At 35.3% G+C, this 17093-nt stretch overlaps 1 protein-coding gene across 7 annotated transcripts in view; it reads left to right on the top strand.

Moving 5' to 3' along the window:
- LOC115215229 (single-stranded DNA-binding protein 3) overlaps positions 1 to 17093 on the top strand; it is a 194236-nt gene that overhangs the window by 135031 nt on the left and 42112 nt on the right. For all 7 annotated transcript variants that reach the window (XM_029784459.2, XM_036505380.1, XM_029784456.2 and 4 more), the window contains 3 exons: positions 10843 to 10920; positions 12234 to 12291; positions 16215 to 16282. In XM_029784459.2, coding sequence (XP_029640319.1) covers positions 10843 to 10920; positions 12234 to 12291; positions 16215 to 16282 — 204 coding nt within the window. The remainder of the gene's footprint in view (positions 1 to 10842; positions 10921 to 12233; positions 12292 to 16214; positions 16283 to 17093) is intronic.

Here is a 17093-nt window from a genome sequence, read left to right as displayed (position 1 = left end):
TGCTAAGTGACGGGGACATAAACACACCAGCATCGGTTGTCAAGCAATGCTAGGGGGACAAACACAGACACACAAACATACATGCACACACATATACATATATATATACATATATACGACAGGCTTCTTTCAGTTTCCGTCTACCAAATCCACTCACAAGGCATTGGTCGGCCCGGGGCTATAGCAGAAGACACTTGCCCAAGATCCCATATATGTGTGTGTGTGCATATTTCCACTGAGTCACTAGGTTCAGAGGAACATTGTCAAGCCACTCGAAATAAGAACTCCAAAGCAAGAAGTCTGAAGGTTAAGATATGCGTCCAACAAAGCAGATCTTATGGATTGTGTGTACATGTGTGTGTGTGTGTTTACGCATATAAATCTGTGTGTATGTGTTTACGCATATAAATGTGTGTGTGTGTGTGTAAACTGTACATGTGTTAATTGCTATTACAGCCTGTTGTAATTTTAACATTTGAGTTTTTTTGTATGCAATCTGCCGCTTTCTTTGTTTATTTCTGCCATGTCTGTCTTATTTCTTCTGTCTTTTTAATTTTCATTTAATTTACCAGTTGTTGTTGTTGTTGTTGTTATTATTATTGTTATTATTACTATAATTTCTTGTTGTTCTTTCTGTAGTTGCTCCATCTGGCTGCTTGTAGTTAGTTCTGCTTTTGCAATCACGTTGCTCACCAGTAGACTGTCTGTCATCTCTAATAAACCATCTCTCACTCTAGGCTAACAAACCAGTATTAGCAATCTGCTTATCATCTCTCCTAACCCCTTAAAGTCTTCATGTTCTTTCACTCATCTTTCATCTACACTATATATAATAATATCTCCCCTTAATTGAATGTTTTCTAATTATTTTTATCATTATGATATGTTAAAATAATTTGTTGCCATTACAACTATCAGTATAGTAAATTGACTCTAGGATATTTTTTTGTTATTCTTTTAATATAAATCCTTATGGACAAATGCTGGGCTGTCTTTCTAAGAACATTTAAATAAATCCCTGATTAGAACTCAATAACTAAGATCCACATTACATAAATCAGTATACACACAATAACACAGAACCACGAGTACATGTTTGAAGGGGATATTTCTAGAGTTAACTGCTTTGTTATATGTATATGTATGAATTACTACATGAAGTTTTTATACCAACAAATGTACAAATACGTGTGTGTGTGTAGTGACATATATATATTATATATGTTCGTGGTTACATAGATGTGTGTGTGTGTATTATTAGTATAAACATGTGCATGTGTTTATGTATATTTGTGTGTCTGTGTGTGTGTATTTATGTATATATATGCACACATGCATCATCATTTTATAAATTTGCCTTTCCATGCTGGCATGGGTTAGATGGGTGCTTTTAAGGTAGCCTTTTTAGTTACCTCTTATGACAAGGCACTTGGTACACAGGTTCTGAAAACCAAGCACAGGTGTGTGCATTTGCATGTGTGCATGCAGGTGAGTATATATATATATATGACCAGGCAGTGCATTGTGTTCTTGGTAAAAACATTTCATTTCATGTCGCTCTGCAATTGTCTCTGACATCTGACACATGGTGCACATGAGCACCTGTACAAGCAATATTGATTTGATGGAGGGAGTGAGTGTATGTGATCACTATAAATCCTCATCTGTCGTTTATCGACGAGGATTGTTGTAAATGCGTGTCACTATCATTAAAGCAATGTTGGCCATTTCCAGTCTTTCAGGAGCAACACCTCTGACCAAGGAGAAATGCTTTTTTGAAAGTGAGGGTTGGTAACAGGCTAGTCATTTGGCCATAGAAAGTTTGCCTCAATGAATTCTACCTGACCCCAGTATGAAAATGCAGACGTTAAAATAGTGATTGTGTGTGTGTGTGTGTGTAGGTGTATATATGCTGTGTTGTGTGTGCATTGATCATTGTATCTCATTAAATTTCACCAATTTGTTCCATTTAGGAACATATGTGTCATGTTTTACATGTGAAAGGGGTTGGGAAGCACCTAACATGTTATTGAAGTGAAATAAATGTGTGTGTGTCTTTTAGAAAGTTGACTCAGTCCTTCATTATTTGAAGTTTCAATTCATAAGCCTTAGTCAGTTGCTTTCAGATCAGTGATGAAGACAGAAAAGGATGGCTTCCAGGTGGGAATGTATGGGTGCCTATATTGGTTGGTTCTGTTAAGGTATTTCAACGTGTCAGGTTAGCAATAGCAAATGTTATAATGTTGTTCCATGTGTGAAAACAGACAGTCAAATTGTACCAGCTAGTTTTCCACATCTAAAGTGGATTGGTCCTCAAAAGTAGTTGAAAACATATGCCTGCCACTGTTCATTGTTACTTGGTCAACTGTCTGGCTATGCGAAGTTACCTGTTGGTATGTTTTGACGGCTGTTGTTGCTTGGTGTTAGCAATGGTAGGTAATTTTGGTGGTCAGTGCTACCTCAGTATGAGCACACAGGTGTTGTTTATCTTAAAAAATAAATTTTTTTTTTGTCTATGGGCCACATAGCATTAAGGTAGTCTTTCTGTGGTGTTAGTGGTCAACGGTTTGAAGTTAATTAACATGGTGTTTCCCTAACGGCAACAAACTGGTAGGTCAGTTTCCCTGTTGATGGATACTGCAGGCTGTTGGAGTGTATGCAGATTTTCATGAAGGCAGCAGTAACAATTACAAGCTCCAGGTGAGTAAGGATGCCCCCCCGTGATATTGGCAAAGTCATTTCCTTGATCCCCCTGTCTGCTGATGAGGCAAGATAGGGATGTAGAGTTTTCAACTCTCCAGCATCAAAAGATACGCATGTGCTTTGTAAATCTTATTTCAAAGTCATTGACTGTTCAGCCAATGCAGTTTCTTGGGATCACACTCAGTTTGGCTTTATAGATCGTAGTGTTTGATTCGTATGAATTCCCCTCTGAACAGTTAGTTGTTTCTTGAGAGTTGTATGCTAGGCTATGGGTTGGTCTGTGTAGATGTCTTCAACTGAAACCGCTAGAGAATGTACTTTTCAAGTGCACAGGGTTCTACCCCCCCACACACACACACATTACAATTCCATGTGATCAAGAAAATGTGACTGAGAGGATTAATGCGCAACAAGGTGATGACAGAGAGAACCAGTGTGAGAGAGCATGATGCGAGAAACGTATTGATGGGAGCAGGAAAAGGAGGGCAGTGATAGCAGCTACACACTGGTTGTTGGCAAGAGGCTGAAATAGAAAGACAACTGGAGAAGTATGATGGAGGAAGTGGGGAATGAATAGTGGGAATGAATGGTGAGCCAAGAGGGAGTCGTGTGTGTGTGTGATTGAGAGTTGCACATGACACTATATAGAGACAGAAGTGGTAGTAATGTGACAGAGAGAGCGAGAGGGAGAGTATTGATGCATAACATGGTAAGAAGTGGGTGGTGGATAGCAGCAGATATGGAGAGTGTTAAGCGAATGTAAGTTGTAGATGTAATGAAAGAGTGATGTAGAGCAGAGTAAATGATGGCTAGTAGCAAAGAGGAGTAGTGGTTAAGGATGTTGTTCAATATGGACAGACCCAATACCATTCCTTGTTACAAAGGCAGCTTAGTAGTGAGAAGGCGTTAACCCTTTCATTACTGTATTTATTTTGAGATGCTCTGTGTTTCTTTCAATTATTTTAAATATACCAAAGAATTTAGTAAAATAACTTAGTTATCATTAAGCTAGTGTTAGGAACATAAATTTTAACCAAGATTTGGTGGAAGATTTGAATTCAAAACTCATGAAAACAAGACATTTGTACTAAAGAGCCAGAGCCAGTTTCAGCTGGGTTGGTAATGAAAGGGTTAATGTGTGTTTCTTATATATACACATTTAAGCAAAAACAAACCTAGTTCACAACTTCACTGCATGTATTTCGATAGCATGGTCTACTCCCAAAATACAAAGTCTTTATATAATATATTAGACAACATTACAGAAATAAGTATTGTTATGCAATCAACCCAGTTCACCAGGTGATATTTAGCCAAATATGTTGTCCAAAAAATTTATGAAATTGCTATTTAATTTTCCAAAATCTATTAATGCTTGATTAACTGAATTTCCTGCTCTTTAAACCAGCTTGTAGGTAATGGAACCATTCAATAGATACATGTGCCCTTAATGTGATTCTTAAGGAAAGAATCAACATGTGTATGACAAAGCTGTAGTTTTCAATTAGAAATACAGACCATCTAATAGGCTTCTATACAGTTTTCACCTATTCGATTTCTCTCACAAGGTATGGGTTGGCCTAAGTCTATAGGAAATTCTATTTGCCTAAGATGCCGTGCAGTAGGATTGAACTTGGGACATCATAGTTTTGAAGGAAACTTCTTAACCATTTCGCAATACTATACCTGTGTGTGTACAAACGTATCATTGTCATCATCACTTTTCATGGCCAGGATTGAATGGGTTTCTGTAGTTTAAATCATTCTTATTCAGAGTCGCTTTGGAGTCGCCTCCTTCTTTGGTGTGTTGGGTTGACCATATCCTCTATGTATGTTTGTGTGCGCGTGTTTGTTTGTTTGCATGCATGCACTCACACACACACACACGTACATACGTATGTATATATATATACACAAAGAAGCATACAGCAGTTTAAGAATTCAATAAAATATACATACTATAAGAATAACTCACAGATTACATTATATTTCTCTTGCTCATTCTTTCACCAGCTTAATCTTTCTCATCTCCATTATAATCAAATGGTCAATCAGTTTTACCTTTGTATGTTGTCAATGTTATCAACTGACCATAGCATGTATTTTCCCTTTGTTTCTTCTATTTAAGTTTTTCACTGCAATTGCTATTAAATAAACTTATACTTGTTAGCCTAATAAATCTTCTGCAACCATGAAGTATATTAAACAAAATAGCTACTTCTACAATATAATTCTGTCCACAAAGAAAACAAAAAAACAGCTTTGTATCATAGTTGGTTAGTTAACTCAACACACTCATCCGGAAATATTATGAAATAGAATAAAGTAATCTTGAAGCATTTCAAAAATATAATCATACTATGTGGATTAATGCTGTACCATCTTTATACTGTTATAGAACTATGACTAATACCAGAGACCATTCTTATATATTTATACTCCAAAATTACAACCATCTTTATGTTAGCACTTAAGTCTTACAGAGTGCCATTTTGGTTTCCTTCTGTGGTTTTATTTCAATATTTTAGCCATTTCTTACGTATTATATAAAATTTCAAAAATCGATTCCAATATATTTTTTGATGTTGATATAATAATAATAATAATAATAATAATATCATTGAGGAATTAGATAAATAAGACTGCAGAAATTATGATTCCTACAGTTGGTTTCTAAAATGTTAGTATACAGGAAAAGCTAATGGAAGCTAAAATTAGGATTGAATATCTGTGGAAAATTAGTGTATTGTATTTGTTAGAAATATGGGATAAACATGCGTGTTTATCACACATCATTCTCAGAACTGAAAGTAGAAGTTGTTGCAATTTGTTCTGAAAGGCATCGGTGAGGGATATAATACCAATCTAACGAGGATAAAATTACAATAATGAATATGATTGCAGGCTGAGGTTTATGCAATGGCTAAGCATACTCAGAGATCCAAAAATTATTTTATCTTTTTGTTTATGTGTGTGTGTGTGTATATATACACACACACACACACACAGTATATCCATCATCATTTTTAACATGTCTATAACCTTTGTCTTGGAGGAATATGAACAGCCCCTCCTTGCAGCAAATTAACCTGTTAGCATTTAAACCAGCCTTATTTGGTTCAAATATTCTACTTGTTTTGTGTTTAAACTTTTCAGATCTGGCCTTTCCTACCTTACAATGTCATTCTAAAAATAATTATATCATTGAAATCTTGAAGCTACAAAAATAATGCATAATTAATTGAACACATTGTGAAGAAACAACATTCCATGTGCCAGAGTAATCTGAATACTAACGAGTTGGTCACATTTTAAATGGGAACTCGTCACATGATAACCTGTGCTGGGATTTTTTTACCCCATAACTGAAAAGAAATATGGATAATAAATTTTTCAGATTATTAACCTCAGTTTCAGAGATAGAAAACGTTTTTTCCATTATTTTCATCCGCACAGTGTTTCCATTAGTTGGATCACTCGATTGTTTTCATTTACCTTATATATGATAATAGCCAGCATTGGTACGAGGAACTGTATTTAAATATGTACATGTTTGTGTATGTATGGCTGTGTGATAAGAAGTTGGCTTCCCAACCACATGGTTCCAATTTGGCCCTTCTGTATGGGCAAGTGTTTTGTATTATAAGTCCTGGCCTGACCAAATCCTTGGTAAATGGGAACTGAAAGAAGTTCTGTGTGAGTGTGTGTTTTTGTGTCTCCTTGTCTTGACATCACATGATGGTTGTAAACAAGTGTCACAGTCACACAAGCAGCAGTGTCATTCATTTCTAATATTTCCCCCATAGCCTGACATGTTCTCACAAAATATTACCTTGGTTGGAAATAGGTAAGGCTTGGTTACAGGAAGGGCATCCTGCCTTAGAAAAATCTAAACTCCATCTGACCCCCACAGGCAAGTGACATAAAATGATGTGTGTGTATACTGACTCATATAATGCAAGAATTACTCCTAAATTTAGTGTTTAGGAAATACAATCTTAATTAGCTGCAGTTAACAAATAAAAGTTTGTAGTTTGAAACTAGTCTGATATTGTGTAACTAACGAGGTACAGTGAAATGTCAGTTGATGAATATGTTAGTAGCAACAAGAGATCAAAACTAATCAAAACAGCTGAAAGGAAATATTTCTCAAAAATTCGGCCTCCAAAGATGAAATCTTTCACTTAGTTATATATTCTGAAAATATAAACTTTGCAATAAATATTTACAAAGAAAAAATTTCTATACCATATTGGTCAGTCAACTTCCAGGGGATTTGACATTGATATTTATACTATAGCAATGTATGCATGTGCACTTGCGCACACTCACACACACACTGTTATGCAATATTGGATATCAATGTCCAGGATGTGGGTGCTGTTTCAGCCCCTTATATTTTTTTTAAGAAAATCTAGTATTTTAGGTAGGCGCCTCATAAATACTCTGCAAATCAACAGAACCCTGTCGATACTCTTCCTTTCTGTGTAATGCACACACATATACACACACACACTCTTTCATATACTTGTAGATACATACATTCAAACACATAAAGTTACTGATGGTCCAGTTGGTAGTGTGATATACTAGCAGTTAAAAAAGGTTAGCTGTTTCTAGTGCTTGCTATATTTGTGGTGAAATTCTTAACAGTAAATGTCCGAGTACATGCTGCATGTTAGGAATGGTTCAGTACTGTATTTAGGGGGTCACTTCAGAATCAGCAAATAACTTGCTGTGCTGAGTTTAGACCAGCCATTTCTACAAACAATGCATCTCTCTATAGCTTCCCTCCATCCTGGAGTCTCTCTTCATACACTATCTACCTATCATGCCATATATATAATCACCGTCATCATCATTTTTATGTTCACTTCCTTCAGGCTGGTATATAATTTAATATATATAAAGGGGAAATAAGACTCCACTGTCACCCCCAGCTGTTTTGCTTAAATTTTCGCTACATGTGTCTCTATTATGCTGCCATTGCATTATTTTGTGCATGTGGTATGTAATATGTAGACATTGTGGTTAGATTCTTGATCAGAATGTCTCATAACCTAGAGACGGCCCTGCCTCCATGCACTCAATCAAAAATTAAGGATCAAGAGAAAGCAAGTCGAATATTTGTATAATCGAAGAAGTGGGTCATAAGCAGTTTCAGTTCAGCCTTAAATTGTCATCCATTTCCTTGGGTGCTTTAAGTGGTGTGTACTCTGTTGCATACATTCTAACTAGGTTTTGAGAACTTCTTCCCTTTATTTTTATCACTCGTCTCAAAGGTCCTAAAAACTAAATGATCATGGGTACTAACTTTCTCTCCCTGATTAAAGGTTTAAAAAAAAACTGTAAAGGTCAACTGTTTTTTTTTATATAACCTTGACACTTGTTGGCATGGCACCCTATATTGTCACTTAATATGCACATCCTTTATCCAGCTGACTGATGAGAGATTAAAATTCTCCTCAATTTGCCCCGTATGGTGATACTTTACCATCTCTGTACTGCACCTACCTCCAGCTGACTTTTTTGTTAGGGTTTTATTGTTTGTATTTAGTCACAAATGGGATCTGCTGAACATGTTCATGTTCTTTGTTCCCTTTGTGTACTAACTAGCCATCAGTCAGCTCTACATTGTACACTCTTACCAGGTGATGTTGAGATTATCTTAATTCTCTGTTTCCCAATTAGACAAATTAAAGTAGGAAAGTTGGGAGGAGATTAGTGGAGTACTTTATGAACCATCTCAAATTCATTAAGATATCCACTGTCTTAACATTAATTACCCATATTGATACTTATTTGCTGTTGTCTGCTTAAAACTTTTTGTTTATATTAGTATTGTTTTTTTTATCTCCTGCGAAAGACAGACAATTCATGATAGATTCCACCACTATATAACCTAAATTGTTTTTCAAAAGTTAATTAATTGAGACAGCTATTCTCCCATTCAAGAATTGTTATATTTGTTGCACTAAAGTTAATTTTTATTTCTGCTCCGTGAATCAAAACTGCAAATAAAACCTCGTTTTTTCTGTGATTGACATGTCCTTCCAATTTCTTCTGCTTTTGGCTATTTCTGTTGTTTCACTAACCCAAATAATATAGCAGCAGTGACTTCATGTATCTCTTCCATGTACATATTTGCATCATCTAATCTTCAACCAACAATCTGACTTCAATTCTGGCTCAAAATTCTGAATTAGTTGTATTGAATATAGTCTAGTTTTAAAATATCACTGAATTGTAATTATTAGCAACTTCAGTTTTACATTTTGTGCTTTCCTTTGTCATCTTAAAAAACCGATGTTGATAAGTTGAGAATATTCGTTTGTATAAGTGAATTCATAAACCTTTACATGGTCTCTCTCTTCTGTAAACACACCTCATGACTGTTACTTTACCAAGGCCATTTTGAAATGTAAAGACTAGTATAACAAGTTCATGCTGCTATATTTGGACATGTAAAAAATTAGTAGAAGTCATCCAGTAGAAATGGACTACACGCTTCTATTATATTGGGTAAAAATATCAAGTTATACGTCTACATTTACTTGGGTTCCAGCTGTGGTCTATAGAGCTCGATGTAAGAACATTGACAAACAGAAATATAGCCAAACCACCATTACTCATGTGGGAAATAGGTTTCTACCCGTTTCTTTTATGTTCTGAGAAAGATAAGAATGGAAGAAAAGTAACTAGTTGGTCGGTCAGTTGTCCCCTTTGACTAAACAGAAATGAAGGTCATGTTAGTCTACTTAGAAGACACTTGTTATGACAAGAAGGCCAGGTAGATGTCATCAACATAATTATCACCTGTATATCTCTCCCTCTCTTTGTTTTCTGCTAAAGACCAATGAATGTGTATGTGAAATCTCTCTCTCTCTAGTCTCCAAACTTTCTCTAATTCAATAATGGTTGAGATGTAACACAAATCTTTAGTTTCCAGAGTATTCTTTTGTTTTATTTTACTTTTAATTTGCCCCATCTGTACATACAGATGAAGTTTGGTAAGTGATGTTGGAATGTTCTCTGCATGATTACTGAAAAAAAAAAAAAAAAACCTATATGCTTGTTCTTACAACTGTCAATGTGGATTGAGAGCTGTTTATTTTTTGTTATTTCTTCTTTTTGTTTTTGTTTTATTCTGCTGCCTTGTATTAAAACACCAGTTCATCATGTTTACTAAATTTTGTTTTTGAACTTTAAAAAAAATATATTTCTCAAATGAATTAAAATGATCCTTCTGACTTTATATAATTTCCATTCAGTATTAGAATTTCTTACGTTACTGCAAGATATTCATAGTTTCTAAAATCTTGGCGGTGCTCCAGCATGGCCAAAGCCAAATGGTTTTAAAGCCACTAAACACTTCAGTTGGCACTTTTCTCGAGTACAGGTTGTGTTGAATGCTTTAGCCAGTAGCATGTCTGCTTAACTTTCAAATACATTTATGTTTTTTCATTAACTGATTTTGCAAATTAAGGTAATTTCTCTCATTGGAAAACTTAATAGGAATTCTATGACAGACTATCTTGCTATTAGTTGAAGTTCTGGAGTGACATTGGAAAGTTTAGAAATTCTTCCGGACACATCAAAACCCTTTATACTTTTAATTCCCATTTATGGCCTAAAAATATTCCACTCTTTATTAATTTAATTCATATAATGCAAATGTTATTATTACTACATAAATTTTTTCTCTATGCCATCTCTTTTGTAGCTTTTCAAGTCAGACTTGAAAAATAGCGGGGGAGTCTGAATTTATTTGTGCAACTGTTTTACTTCCCGTAATATTGATATTTATAACTATCTGGATTAATTAGGAAATTAACATCAGTTAATATGAAGACTGATTTTAGTGTGCAAACTTGATAAAAAGCCTATATGACAATTAGTGAACATAATGAGTATATTAGGATTATTGGAAGATCAAGAGATGTATGTTTACTAATTAGTAAAAACTGATAACTAGTATCAATAACAACTAATTGATATAATGTTAATCATTTACTACTGTGGCCTTCAGTAAAACTAAAAAAATATATTTATATTTTTAGGTAATTTTCTAGCTTCTCAGTCTATATAAATGTATTTCAAGGACCAATAAACTTTAATGAATGTCTCTTTTGTTTCCAGCCCTTCATGTCACCCAGATTTCCAGGTGGCCCACGTGCCCCTGGACCAGTTCGGATGCCAAATCAAGTAGATTTTAATGTAAGTTTATTTCATGTCCATATCCTCTTTGAGCTTGTCAGTTTTTGTTAATAGATATTACTGGACCATCTTGAAAATCCTTACTATCCAGTGTGGAGTTTATAGGTATCTCACCATTATTAGTATCACAGCTGTCATCATTTTTGGGAATCATATTCTTCAGCTATATAAGAAATTATCAGTAATTTATATTAACTCAGATTCTACAAAACTTGGTTCTAACTATGAAAATCTATGACATATTACCATGTATTGCTACATTCTTGTATACAACATATACACCCATATAAATATGATGTACTGTACAGGGACATGACATGCATTAAACATGCACATACACACATGTATATAGCATTGTATTGATATGTATTACTTATACAATGTCAGCAGACTTTAGGACATGTGTTGACTTTCATTTTAGATAATGAGATCTGTTCTTCTGTTTGAAGGATGACAGAGTTTAGAGAGATGTGGTTGTCATATTGGAAAGCCTCATAATACCCACCCCCTTTTATTGTTTAATGAGATTTGATGACATTAAACATACAGTAATTATATAGAAACTGGATTGAAAACCCAGCAATGGAGCTTAAATTACTTTTTAAACCTTTTACTCCATGAGAAATGTGTGTGTGTGTGTGTGTCTGTACACACACACACACACGCATTTCCTGAATTCCCACTGACCCTTTTTTTTTGTTGCTAATGCCTAAACGCAATTGGATGATTTGTATTTGTCCATACAAGCATGGGTTTGATGACTTTGAAAATCTGAACATTTTCATAGCTGTAGCAAGCTAAATAATAACCTTTTAATTATGAGTGACAACCAAGAGTGATCCGAGTGAAGTAATGTGTTTAGATTAATAACACACATGACAGAGTATCCTGGAATTTGATTAAAAAGCTCACATAGCTGAAGATAGAGTAGGAGGGCATTATTTTATGTTGATACGTATTGTATATTATATAACTAATAGATATTAACTGTATAATAAATACTTAGTTGTTATAGTTAGCTTATCAATATTTTAGCCTGATGGTCTACTCTTTTAGGGAGTTCACCCCCCATGCCAAAACAGACAGTGAAGCCCAGAGCAGTCTTCTGCCTAGCGCCAGCTCCTGTCACACCATCCAACCTGTGCCAGCATAAAAAACAAATGGTAGATGATGATGGTGGTGGTGGTGGTCATACCTTTCTATATTTGAAAAGTGTTTGCTACAAACAAAATGTGAAGCAATTGTAAGATTTATAAGAATATGTTCTGTTGCATAATTAGATATTGTAAATACTTTTGTGTTTATGATTGTAGCCTCCAGGGGGAGCTGCTGGGCAGATGTCAATGCCAAACAGTATGGACCCAAGGCCAGGTAAGCTTCTTTTCAGTTAATTATTAAAGACATTTCTGTTTTGTTGTTTTGATGATTTCCAGGTGTATATAAAGTAAAAGTGATTCTGATATATTTGATAGGTTGGTAAAGTGCTGGTATACCAGCTGAATGGCCAAAGAGCAGTTGCGTATAAATATTCAATGTTGTTATTTAATTAACCCATTTACAGCAGAAATCAGATATATCCACTCAAAATTTCACTACTCTTAACTGTGAAAAGCAGTTTTATACACTAGTCTATCCTGAAATGTCATGTTTGAAACTATTTTTTTGTGTGTGTGTGTGTTAAAATATGTCAAGTTTATTGAGGCAACATGACTTGCAGAAAATATCAATTCTAATTTTTGGTAGACATTTAACACCATTACTGGACTAATGATGAAATTTAGTTTTGTGGTTAAAGGATTAATTTGTAATTAGAAGGAAAGAAATATTTCTCTTCTCTTCTATGTAATGGAAACTGTTGTAACCACTGATGGTTTTCTCTTGAAAGTGAAGTTTTCACTGGTGCCATAGCTACCTAATTGATTCCAAGATGTCACAGTAATGAACGATCAACCAGCATGGCCATAGTCCATTAACTAAAACCCAGTAAAAGAGTTATGCTAGTTCACACTGACTTTATCAAAATATTCAAATGAAATTGAGAATAGTAGTTGTTTAAAGGAGAAGCTTCTGGAGCTTTAATGTCTGTGAACCTGAAGAAATTTGTACAACCGTCATTATCTGCTAAGTATCATTTACTATGAGAGGCTAGCTAACTGATCCCTCTGCCACTGTTGTATTAGATAAGTTGTGGCTGTTTTCTTTGCAGATATCTGTTCACTAAGTTGCATAGTTGGTCATACATCAATCTAAGGTGGCATTGTTGGTCTTAAATCAATGTTTTCGGCCTATTTGACTGCGTCTTCTTCACTTCATATTACTCAAAGATTGAAATATTAATATTAATTTTCAGTATTGAAGATACGATAGTGGGGCTTGGTTTTGAAGCCAGAAGCTTGATATGCCTGGCTAAATATATACTGTACACCATGTTCTAATTGAAAATGTTAATACAGTTCTATAATTAAGAGATGAGGAATTATGTACGTTATTTACATTTGACGGATATTTGGCCTCATCTTGTTTGTTGTTAATATGTTTTGGCTGATATGCCCTCCAACCTTCATCAGCTGTCTTCATCAGCTGTCAAACAATTGTAGTTGGGGGGACAAACACAGACACAAACACACACGCATAATATATATATAAGAAGGGCATCCAGCCGTAGAAACATTGCCAGATCAGACTGGGTCTGGTGCAGCCTTCTGGCTTCCCAGACCCCAGTTGAACCGTCCAACCCATGCTAGCATGGAAAGCGGGCGCTAAACGATGATGATAATAATAATAATGATGATGTGTGTGTGTGTGTGTGTGAGAGAGAGAGAGAGAGAAAAGATAAGTTCAAGTAGAACAATTTAAACTTTTTGGGGTGACCAAAAAGATATATTTCTAATAAAGATTCTTCATATCAAACTAATAGCTTGGTATCGCAAGCATTTAAAATATGAAAATAACAAGTAAAATGTTTGTTATAGGCATGTATAAGATAAAATCTTACATAAAACACAACTAACCATTAGAAAAAATAGAAGAGAAGAATGTCAAAAGATTTTTTTTTTAAATTTAATTTTTGCATACAACCGTTTCGAATGATAATACCAACATGTAAGAAAAAACATGGGAAAAATTAAATTAATTACAATAATAATTAAATGAAATTAATTTAATTATGTATTACCATTCTCCTCAGTGCAAAAATATTTAGAAAAACATCAGAAAATTAGAAGGAAAACAGAGATCTTATGTCATATATATCAACCAGATATTTGTAAATAAATTGTGAAAGGGGAGAAAAAAAAGAGATATAAGAACATGCCAAATTCACTCACGAGGCTTTGGTCAGCCCGAAGCTATAGTAGAAGACATTCTTTAAAATATAGAGTTGAATTTCGTGTAGCCACCTGTTGGCAACTATTCTCCCCCACCCATTTTATAGGGAGTGTTACCCATTTTTCTGGGCTCTTTTCACAGCTATACCCCCATTCGAAATTTGCATTAGTTTTTGTATGGAGGGGAAAAAAGGATGGAGTAGGGCTTGTTTGTAGTGTGTAGAGAAAACGTTAAACTTGCCTGAAAAAAAATAAACATGGTCTTTCCCCACCAACTTAGAGACATGAAGAACTATGAAAGAAGGCAAATAAGTACTGGGGGTGGGGGAAAGAAGGGAGAACTAACACTTGATCGTTCTAGAACTCTCAGAATGAGAACATAAACACCCGAAAGACTTTCTCTCTATTTATTACTAAATGTCTTTCTCTCTTCTTCATTAATAAAAGTAAAGAAGTTAGAAAAGATTTGTCGTATTTCAGTCTAATTGTCACTGTCTCTGTTTCTATTGCTTCACTCCTTTTCTTTATGGTTAAGAGAGTGAAGGTGCGTGGCCCAGTGGTTAGGGATATTTGGCCCACGATCGTAAAGTCAAGAGTACAATTCCTGGTGGTGCGCTGTATTCTTGAGCAAGGTACTCTACATCACCTTGCTGCAGTCCACTGAGATGGCAAAAATGAGTTGTAGTTGTAATTCAAAGGGGCCAGCCTTGTCACTTTTGTGTGAGGTTGGATCTTCCTGAGAACTAAGTTATGGTATGCCTGTCTGTGGAGTACTCAGCCACTTTTGCATTCATTTTACAAGCAGACTGTTCTGTTGATCAGATAAAGAAGATCCTCGTCGTCGTAACCGATGGAGTGACATTGTTAAAAAAGAGTCAAAGGAAAGGAAATATTCCATATCGTAAGGCAAAAATGTCGTGTTTTGTATAAGTAGTGAAAGCTAAGATGAAATAATTTCTATTCCATCTTGTATTCATTCGCCCTCAACTCTTGCTCAGTTTGCTAACAACAACCTGCGCATCGGTGTTTACCCGAGAGCTTAGCCTCCAGATCTGTGAAACCCACAAATCCCGCTGTTAGGACCGGATTAACACCCATAGTGACCCTAACGACTAAAAAGATTTCCCTGTTGCTATATAGGATCTTTTTTCGTTTTCTTCCAACCACTTGAAGATATATCTTGCTCTAGTCCACTCAGCTGACCAAAATGAGTTGTAGCTGTAATTCAAAGGAGCCAGCCTCATATTATGTGAGAGGCTTAATCTCTCTGAGAACTATGTTAATGGTATGCATGTCTGTGGAGTATTCAGCCACTTGTGAGTTAATTTTATCCTCGTGTGGTAATGAAAAGTGAAAGTGACATCCATTATTTGCTGTAATTATTTGTCTTTGATTTAACAATGTGTCTATGTATCAATGTGTCAACTTTTCTTTCGATCTACGTATCTACTATCTCATTTTCTCTCTCACTTCTTCTGTGTCCCTCCTCTCTCCCGCCTTTAATTTAACAATGTGTATATGTATCTATGTATCAACTTCTCTTGCGATGTGATAAACATTTAAAAACCCAAAACAAACACCATCTCCACTCACTGTTGCTCTCGTTTTCTCTCTGTCCTGCTCTCTCCCGCTTTGCCACACTTCTTCTTTTGAAGTAGGTACACACGCCACCTGTATATCCGTACAAAAACAACAAGTTGGTGTATTAATGTTATTGATGAAGAAATAAGATTTGAAAGGCTAATCTGAATTCTAAAGTGTTAATTGGGTCTTATCAACATTGAATTTTAACTATGTCTTCCTTTCTTGTTGAAAAAAAACAAATCACAAACACCATTGTTTCACCCACTTCAGTCAACAACATAACATTAGTACAGTGTCACCTACAATATTCATCATAAATATATCCATAACATTACTCTCATCATCATTTCTATCAGTTCATTTATTTTTCCTATTTTCCAACAGGTCATCCTGGAATTGGTCCAATGCAGCGAATGAACCATCCTGGTAGAATGCAGGGCCCAATAAACCCAGTTAGTAACATCTTTTATTTAACATATTTTCTTTAGTTTTCAGTTACCTGTTACTTCTCGTTGCTCAAATATCATTGACCCGTAGCTGTCTGTTTTCATCACTAGTTATTTTAGCCAGGTAAAATATAGCAAAAATAAGAGTAGTAAAATGTAGTCTGAATTAAACTTCTTTTTTTTATAGTCACCATTTACCAAAGTGGCTAATTTACTTCAATTGATTGTAGTTTTAATTAGCAGTGACATTCACAGCTTGGTTTCACCAATGTGAAGTGTAAACTGTTTGGTCTTTGATGATTTAAAGCTACAAGAAGTGACAGAAGAAGGTGTGGTTTGATAAGGGATCTTAGAGAAATTAATGAAATGCTATCAAGTCGTGTTGATACTCTCTTTTACTCTTTTACTTGTTTCAGTCATTTGACTGCGGCCATGCTGGAGCACCGCCTTTAGTCGAGCAACTCGACCCCGGGACTTATTCTTTTTGTAAGCCCAGTACTTATTCTATCGGTCTCTTTTTGCCGAACCGCTAAATGACGGAGACGTAAATACACCAGCATCGGTTGTCAAGCAATGCTAGGGGAACAGACACACAAACACACACACATATATATATATATATATATATATATACGACAGGCTTCTTTCAGTTTCCGTCTACCAAATCCACTCACAAGGCATTGGTCGGCCTGGGGCTATAGCAGAAGACACTTGCCCAAGATGCCACGCAGTGAGACTGAACCCAGAACCATGTGGTTGGTTAGCAAGCTACTTACCACACAGCCACTCCTGTGCCTATGTGAAGTTGTTTGTAATT

Source organism: Octopus sinensis, linkage group LG8 (assembly GCF_006345805.1).
Source record: "Octopus sinensis linkage group LG8, ASM634580v1, whole genome shotgun sequence".
Taxonomy (NCBI): Eukaryota; Metazoa; Mollusca; class Cephalopoda; order Octopoda; family Octopodidae; genus Octopus; species Octopus sinensis.
This window is presented reverse-complemented; position numbering and strand designations above follow the sequence as displayed.